The 9107-nt window shown below is 30.3% G+C and overlaps 1 protein-coding gene across 1 annotated transcript; it reads right to left on the minus strand.

Moving 5' to 3' along the window:
• Positions 1-5729: 5729 nt before the first annotated feature.
• On the minus strand, positions 5730-7013 carry LOC121767176 (transcription factor MYB62-like). Its single transcript, XM_042163388.1, has 3 exons — positions 6808-7013; positions 6592-6721; positions 5730-6494 (listed from the first exon to the last, which is right to left on the minus strand). The coding sequence occupies exons 1-3, from the start codon at positions 6956-6958 to the stop codon at positions 5963-5965; spliced, it is 813 nt and encodes a 270-aa protein (XP_042019322.1). The 5' UTR covers positions 6959-7013; the 3' UTR covers positions 5730-5962.
• Positions 7014-9107: the final 2094 nt, after the last annotated feature.

A 9107-nucleotide genomic window follows, 5' to 3' on the forward strand; every position in this document is an offset into this window, starting at 1 on the left:
ATTATTTTTTAAAATGTTAGTTGCTAGACTACAAATTAAAAGAGATATATTAAACCATAATCTAAACATAAAATATTAAATATTAAACAATATATCTACCAAATAATATAAAGTACTATTAAACAAATATTTAAAACATAAAAAAATCCCTAAACTATTAAAGGCATGCCGAATATTTAACATAAAAAATACCTAAACTAAATATTTAAAACATAAAAAATCCCTAAACTAAATACTCCTACTTATTTAACAAAAAATGCCGTCTGTTTCTACAGAACCACGGCGCATATATATATTTAACAAAAAATGCCGTCTGTTTCTATAGAACCACGACGCAATCCCCAAACTCTCAAACACAAATCTCTTTCTTTTATCTTCTTTTCTACATATATACCTTTGATTTTCGTTTGCCTGATATTGAAAAGGAATTGCTTGGCTTTGAGAGTAGAAGTGAATGAGGTGAAAGTCTATTCTTGGTGCCTTTTTATTTTGAAAATTAGGGTTTAGAATCTAATGGTATTCTGTTTCTTGTTGGTGGAATTAATTTCATAAAACTAACAACCAATTTGAATTCAATATATGCTCAGTTTTATTGTAGAGATTTTGACTCTTCTTCTTCCCGCCATACTAAAAAAAACAGTTTTTTCTATTTTACCTTCTCTTTGACGGAGAGGTAAAGATACCTCCTCAAAATGGGAAAATGTATAACACCTCCTCATTTACCTCTTCCCTTGAAGAATATTTTACTCTAAAAAAAGGTAAATTTGGCAGTTAACATGATTTACATTCTCATTTACCTCTTCCATTGAAGTTGCTCTTACGGATAGATAACTAGACTGTAAATACTAAAGAAAATACCCAAAGTGGGCCTAACAAAATTAACGTTGTATTTTGGGCCTCACCAACTAGCATTGTACAAAGTGGGCCTGCAAAATTTCATTCAGGAAAATGAAAAACCCCACAAACAAAGTAACTCATTATTTATTATTGTTGAGACCAATTAAAGGAATTTTATTGAAGATCTTACAAAAGTTAAGAGATTGTGGTTGCGCCTTTTTACTGTTTCCTTGAAAAGTCTTCCCTTTAATTTCAAATTACTAATTAAAAAAGATAAAGTGGAGTTAAATTAATTTTAGAGCTGTTGATTTTGAAACAAATTTTATCCCAGCAGGAAACTTTTTCTATGGAATCCGAAAAGAAACTTAGCGTAAAATCTCCTAAGAATTTTCGAAACTCACGTGTGCACATTCTTTAAAGAGAAAATTTATGCATATGTTTTCTTTTCATTAATAAATTTCGATATTTATTACGTAGTAGAAAAAATCACAAGTCGCATTCTTAGTCCCGACATTATAACTACAAATTTTCAGTTCGAAATTTTGGCACTTGTGTATTAAAAATAAAAATTTAACAAAAATGTTATGGAATTTTCAGTTTAAAATTGTGTTCTTTAACTAAAGTATTTTAGAAATGGAAAAGTAAAAGACAATGTGGTGTCGCAAAAATTTAAACGGGAGATATAATTAGTTTTTGAGTTTTCTTTTTCTCTAACTGAAAACTTCATTCAACTAATTTCTCAATCAAGAATATGATGCATTTATTTTAATAACAGTTGCTGAATTTTTTTTATACAACTGTCACTCTTTTGTTTCTACGGAGTAGAATATAAATCGTTTAGATTCTATCAGATAACTATCTTATTAACTTTTCTTTAGGAGTTATAAAAATTATAATTTAGGCCACCAATCTGCATGAATATTTATTTCCAATTTCGGCAGATTCGAACCATTGAAGCTAATGTATATTAACAAGAAGCTGATCATCATATGTTCGATGATGTCAAGATGATTGACCTTTTGATAATTTCAATTTTAAAGTGACAGTTGCTACAACATATTCTCCGATGGAACTTCATTTTTATGGTATTTTATCCACGAGCTAACAAAAGAGCACCATATGTAGTGGAAAATAATAGAATTCACTTCAGGTGACCCCCTAGTACTAGATCTAGATGTCATTCCTCCATCATAATCTCATTCTACTTTTAATAATGTCCTCACGAAAATTTCCTGTCCCAATGGATTAAAAATATATCACAAATATCACTGAACTATAAAAATTGATTAACTTAGTGGAATGTATTATTTACAACTTCTTGCATCTTAGATGTGATCAACTAAGATAAAAAAACAAAAACAAAACAGTAGTTTGAATGAACTAAATTTTAAGTTTCTTGATAATTGGAATCTAACTTTCCGATTAATAAAAAATTTTATTAACACCATTAGTCTCTGGATATGTGGTATAATCATGCTGGAGGCACTTTTGCATTACTTCTATATATTTTTACCCTTTTAACTATTTTTTGAGGAATGGGAAAATTGTCCATTGACTATATATCCACTAATATGAATCATTCAAAGGGTATGTGGAACGATATTAAATAAGTATTTCACTGGGTCCTTCTTTGTGATTTTGGTTTTAATCAGTTTTCACTTCTTTTTCTCTTTTATTTATTTTTTTATTCTCTAAATATAAATTTAAAAAAATTTATTTATAAAAATTGTGCAAATCAATGAAGGAAATTTAAACAATAATGACCAATAAATATGTGAATCGACAACTAATGAAATAATTCCCTTTAGAATGGTGAAAATTGAAAGTAAAGTAAATTGACTGTAACCAAAATCACAAAGAATGTAACCGATAAAGTATGTAATACTATCATTTTAGGTTCCCTTTGAGTGATGCATATTAGTGGATATATACTCAATAGACAATTTTGTCACAATTTAAAAATAACTAATAGGGTAAAAATATCCTGGAAGTATGATGGCACTAATAAAACTGTCCATGTATCGAAAAGGTTATATCTCAATTGTCCAGAAACCTAAAACGTATAGTTCTATCTTTTAAGTTTAGATGGTCGAAAATTGTGTATAGAAAATGTGAATACACATATATTGTAGAGCAAATTTATATATGAAAAAAAAGGAACACAATCTCCATTAATCCATGATGAAATGGAATATGCGCGTGAGATATTTGATGATTGCGATAAAAGGAGAATAAACATACATATTGATTTGATAGAAGAGTTGGATTGGATGCTGTATGGATAATATGCCTCTGATTTCACATGAAACCTTAGCCTGAGAGAGAATGATATGCCCCCATTAGAATTCTTCTTTTTTCAACGATGTGACTACGAATATCCATCACCTTAAATATATTATTAAAATCATCTTATATTTATATGCAGATGCTGATTCCGTCATTGAATCACCATTTTTAAATAATTGACACCTTCTGTGTAGAGGATAAGATAACATTACCTTATCAAATCAAATTTCCAATTTTAGTTCATTTTTTCGTTTAACGCCATGTTTAAGAATTGTCAACCATTGTATAACCACTTTAAATTCGAACCTAAATCGTAAAAAAAATATATATAGTCTTTAATGTCTATGTTTGATTTGAAATTAACAAACCGAATTTGCTAGTTAATTATTCGTTTAGTAGTTCTTCTTTTTAAATTTTGAAGGTTTTTCAGAATACACAAAAGGGATCAAGGGCGGAGCCAATTTAATTTAGTTAGGATCGGCGAATTCTCCGCACTCTGATTTTCCATAGAGTGAAATGGTATGATACCTAACTTATGTGAGCATATATGTGATCATCACTCTAATATGATATACATTTAATCTTATTTGTTTTATTTTATATATTTAATTTAATATAATTGGGGTAATATTTTAAATTTGCAATTGTTAATAATAAAAATCCAAGTTAAATTATAGAGAAAACGAATATATAGAATTTTTTTTATTAGAAATGTCAATAACAATTTGTAATATATTAGAATTAACTAAATATATTACAAATGGGCCACTCACCGGAGAGGGTTATTCACTCTTATATAGATAACATATAGATAATATAGGATAATCACCAAGTCGAATTGGAACAAGATTTAAGATGTTTAACACGCCTCCTCTTATATACCCATCTTATATACGAAAATGGATAAGTTTGATGTTATCATGTTAATATAAATTTAATTGTATATATGTTGCCCCCAACCAATATTTTCACATGTATTAATGTACTTAGTCAGCAGAAAATCATGGCTTCCCCCACTTAGGCACTGCAATATAAACATGAATTGTAAAATTACTCACCTTAAATAAATTTCGAGAATGTTTTGTTGAGAATATTTATGATTCTGGAATTCATGAATTTAATTATAGGGAATATAGAAGAGGTTTGACCATGATGTCAAATCATTTCTCGTAAAGTTGTTTGCAAACTATATTGACGTAAGAATCAAACGTAGAGTACGTAGTTTTTTACGTAAGAAACTATCAGAATTATGTTATAAAAGTATTCGAGAATATAGCTTTTAGTATTAAATTTAGTTTTGGTATGCTTCACAAAAGAAAGGGTAAAACAATGAAAATGAATTGGTCTTTAACCTCAAACTCGATTTTTGTCGCACTAACTAAGAAAAAATTATTTCGAATTATTTCTCCATATCGAAAAAATGATTAGACAACACCTTCATCTTGTGATGTGAACATTCACTTCAAATGTTGTTTCCACGACTGACTCCCCATTTTATCTTTTCCATACCACTACTGTGGTCGTAAATAATACTCCCTCTATTTTTTTTAAAATAGTAATTCTTTCTATTTTAGTCCGTTCTTTGAAAATAGCAACTTTCAAACTTTCTATTTTAGAAAATCTTTACATCCCTATACATCAATTTATTTACCACTTATACCATTAATAAAGTAGGCCACACAGGGTCATAATCCACTAACATTAATTCCGTTACTTTTTTTCTCTCCCTCTCTCTTACGTACCAATTTTTTTCTCCCTCTCTCTTACTTTACCAAATTGTGCATTAAAACCCGTGTCGTTTCAAATGTTTCTATTTTTAAAAAAACGGAGGGAGTACTTCAATAGTCGTCTTTCAACACAAGTATGGAGTATAGATTGTGTAAAATGTCTATATTTTTAGAACACTCTCTACGTCAATTGTTAAATATCTCTTACAGATTTTGAGAAATATAGTTAGTAGAATGTGAATCTTAATTTTATATCAGTATATTATTATAATAGAATATAAATATAAGATTCATCTATAATAATTAAAAATGAGACATTTAATAAGGCATATTCCAAACTAGAAATACAGGATATTTAATAGGGGAATGAAGCAATAACATATTATTAACATACGATAAATTCAGTTTACCATCACATTAGACCTATTTTTTTCATACTTAAAGTTAAAAGCCATGCTGGCAATAAAAAATATCTTCATAAAGTTACCAAGAAAGTCAGTTCTACATATATATTCCCACTTCTATTGATCATTTTACGATATCCAAAGTGAAATTATTCTACATAAAAGAAAATTGTGATAATTAAGTACATCTCAAATATTTTTAAACACTTTAAAGTGTTAAAAAGAGATACCACTATTTAATAGTTATATGTAAGTAGCACTTCATCCGTTCAACTGTAGTAGAGGCGTTTCGATTTTATTTTGAGCATTCGTTTTGAGAAAATGAGTGCTCAAAACAAAACGCTTCTACGATTCATGGTGATGTACAATGTACTAGATCAAAATGCAGCCTTGCCGAGTCAAAATAAGCGAACAAGCATTAAAGTGAGACAAACACTTCATGTGAGAACAAAGTTTGATTAGACCACACAAAGGAGAAAGTAGAAAGCCACATTAAAGATTAGAGAACCCCAATCTATTACTACTACATAGTTAGAACTAATAAAATCTAAGTTCTTGATTAAACCTAATATACATCACTTAATACAGACCTTTTTGTTGGCCCTACTAAAATCAAGAGCCACTTAATTACCTATGAGATTAATTAAGAGACTTCCTAATTAAGTAAGTAGTACTAATATCTGTCTACATGGATCTTCCCAATTCTGATCACTTCCTAAACTGCCACAACTCATCCGTGTTCCAAAAGGTGCTGCACAGATCCTCCCCGAACCAATCAATCTCCGCCACGTGGCAATCTGGGACAACAATCTCCTGCCCCTGCATGTCATCGTAGCAGCTCGGAAATCCCACATTGCAGTAACTTTCCTCAATTGGAATTTCCGGCTGATTTTTAACCGCCGTTAAGTTCATAGAGGGGCTTGAGATTTGCTCGAGTAGAATATTATTACTGTCTGAAATTTTCACCGGATTCAGACAGAGGGGATCCGGAGGCGCCAGCTGGCTTATGGCCGGCGATGAGGGGACCGCGGAGGAGGAGGAGGGAGGTGACATTGGCGGCGAATTTTGCTCCATTTTCTCCATTAATCTTGGCATCCAAAACGTGCGGATTGCTTCGAGGAATTTCTTGCTGTTGGAATCCACTTTGAGTTGTCGGGCTTGCTTCTGCACCCTTGTTCTCCAATAATTCTTGATCTCGTTGTCTGTCCTTCCTGGCAAATGCTGCGCAATTTTCGACCACCTATCATCGTAATTAAATTAAAATTACTATTATTTGGCTTAAAATATTATTTATTTACAGAAAAAGTGTCAAATTTGAATATATATAAAAATGAGACCTATTTCCCCATTTGGAGTGGAGTTCAAGAATTAAGAGCTGCTCATGAGGGGTGAGGTTTCCTCTCTTAATGTCAGGCTTCAAATAGTTGAGCCATCTTAATCTGCAACTCTTTCCTGTTCTCTTCAGCCCTGTACACAAAATATATTAAATAAATTATTCCTTTTTATTCTTTTCATAAATTTTGTATAGAGATTTAAGGAATGATGAAAAATACCAGCAAATTTGGCTAAGGAATTCCAGCGGCCTTCACCGTGAGAAGAAACATACTGAATGAGAAGATTGTCTTCTTCAAGAGTCCATGGCCCTCTTCGTAGCTCGCTCTCGCATTCATACATATTCATGTTGCTTTTTGAATTACTGTTCATTTCAGCAAAATAGAAAGAGTTGTGATGAGGTAAGGTGGTTTTCAGCCCAAACCCCACGACATATTTTTATAGTGTGATTGGTGTTGTAATTGAGATTTAAATTAAATTAAAATTAATGAGGTAAAGAAAAGATCATGGGTAGACCCCAGTTGAAAAGATATTATTTTATTTTATTATTAGTAGTGCTAGACTTTGGAGATAGCCACACATAGTAGAATTTTCTATGATTTGAACTGACGAGGAATACTCTTTGAGTGAGCATCTAAGTCGGCGGAAACTCCACCTACTTTATTGGAATAACTAATTGAATATCGTATATGAGCATGTATTAATTGGATTTTATTTATTCAGAATCGATTATTCAAAGAAATAACCAATTACTACTAAATTGAGATTAATTAAGCAAAGTGTAGAGAAATTGGGTTTGACTGATATCAATGATAATTGAGACCGATGTATATAGTACATATATTGATTGAATTTGAATAATCCTAAGAAAATTAGGGATTGCATTTCATTTTGTAGATTTCTATACAATCAATAATTTAAATTCTCAAGATATTGGTTGGTAGGTAAAATAGTGAAAAGGGAACTCACAAAATTTTAAAATTAAAAGGTTAGAACAAAGGAAAATTAAAACCACACACCAAGGGGGGATTTATTGCGTGGTTAAACAAGCTGCACGCTATTTGTGTTTATCCGGTTAAAGTGACATTTTACGTGATGAGAAAATAAATTATGTTGAATTAATGTATTGAAGTCAGCTGCGTCACATTCTTGTGGATTCATTTTCTTCTTCTTCTTTAGTTTCTAATCAGCTCAAAATATTTTTGATGCTTAAGTAAATGTGGAAAAAACGAGGCCTTTAATTAGGCCCAAGAGAATAAGGATTATTTAATCTAGGAAATATATGTTTGATTTATATTTTTTGCATTGATTTTAGATTATTGAGATTACAAATTTATCGGTATAAAGTATTCCATAGGGAAATTAAGGTGGTAATAAATATGTTTAGAATTCTCACAATACAACATACGAGTAAATGTAATATACAAGGGAAAATTTGAATAAAAAATTAATTTAGTTGAATATCTTCATTAGAAATCCTTTCCCATAAACAATTGTATTAATTTGACTCCTTTATACTCCATATTTGAACAACTTAATTATACTAATCTACGTGAAAGCTTTGACGTAGAAGATTAAAAAAAAAGATGGTCTTACTAAACACATAGAGAAATTAGAGCATTACTATAGTAATCGAAATTGTGCATTAATTGAATGACATATATACACACACATACCTCTGAGATTGATTTGTCAACTCATTCAGATAACTGATCAAAAAACGACAAGCAAGATTTGAGTCCAACATAAGTATAAACGAATACTCCCTCCGTCCCTAAAGAATATGCACTTTATGGATGACATGAGTTTTAATGTAAAATTGGTAAAGTAAGAGAGATGTAGAGAGAAAAAGTAAGTAAAATATTGTTAGTGGAGAATGAGTCTCACCTCATTAGAGAGAAGAGACTTTACAATATTAGAAAATGCATATTCTTGTGGAACGGACTAAAAAGGAAAGAGTGCATATTCTTGTGGGACGGACTAAAAAAGAAAGAGTGTATATTCTTGTGGGACGGAGGGAGTAATATATAACTAATACAAATATGGAATGATGATGTACATTGTATATAAATGTATATCGCAGCCTCTCATTAATTAAAATGGAAAGAAATAACAAGGAAATGAGCAGGAAAAGAAAAAAATGAATGTTTCTAAATGAATTTGTTATGTCGTTTTCTGAAATCGATTTCTGTGGCTCTTCATATGCATGGGAAATTCTACTGCAAAGAAACGTCCTTGACTAGCTAGTCTGGTTAGTCTGTATTACATTTTTAATTCCACCAACAAAGTGCTATAATTCACGTTAATGCGTTCTTTGAGTTCTTTCTGTTGATTATATTATTAATCATTAATTAGATTAACTCAATTAATAGCGTATTATATTAAAAATTCAAATTAAAATCATTCACTATTACGATAATAAGAACTATTTTCAACTCTTTGATCATGAAATTTACGTTGAAATACGCCCTATATTAATGTATCTTAAAATTTATATTAAATATATATTTATATTTGTATA

The sequence above is a fragment of the Salvia splendens genome, chromosome 15 (assembly GCF_004379255.2).
Source record: "Salvia splendens isolate huo1 chromosome 15, SspV2, whole genome shotgun sequence".
Lineage (NCBI taxonomy): Eukaryota > Viridiplantae > Streptophyta > Magnoliopsida > Lamiales > Lamiaceae > Salvia > Salvia splendens.

Bases quoted from the DNA above. Each gene is read 5' to 3' on its own strand.
- LOC121767176 (XM_042163388.1), bottom strand. From the start codon at position 6,958: ATGAACAGTAATTCAAAAAGCAACATGAATATGTATGAATGCGAGAGC. The intron at 6,722-6,807 runs GTATTTTTCATC...TTTTGTGTACAG, and splicing joins TTCCTTAGCCAAATTTGCTG to GGCTGAAGAGAACAGGAAAG. The intron at 6,495-6,591 runs GTCTCATTTTTA...TTACGATGATAG, and splicing joins CACTCCAAATGGGGAAATAG to GTGGTCGAAAATTGCGCAGC.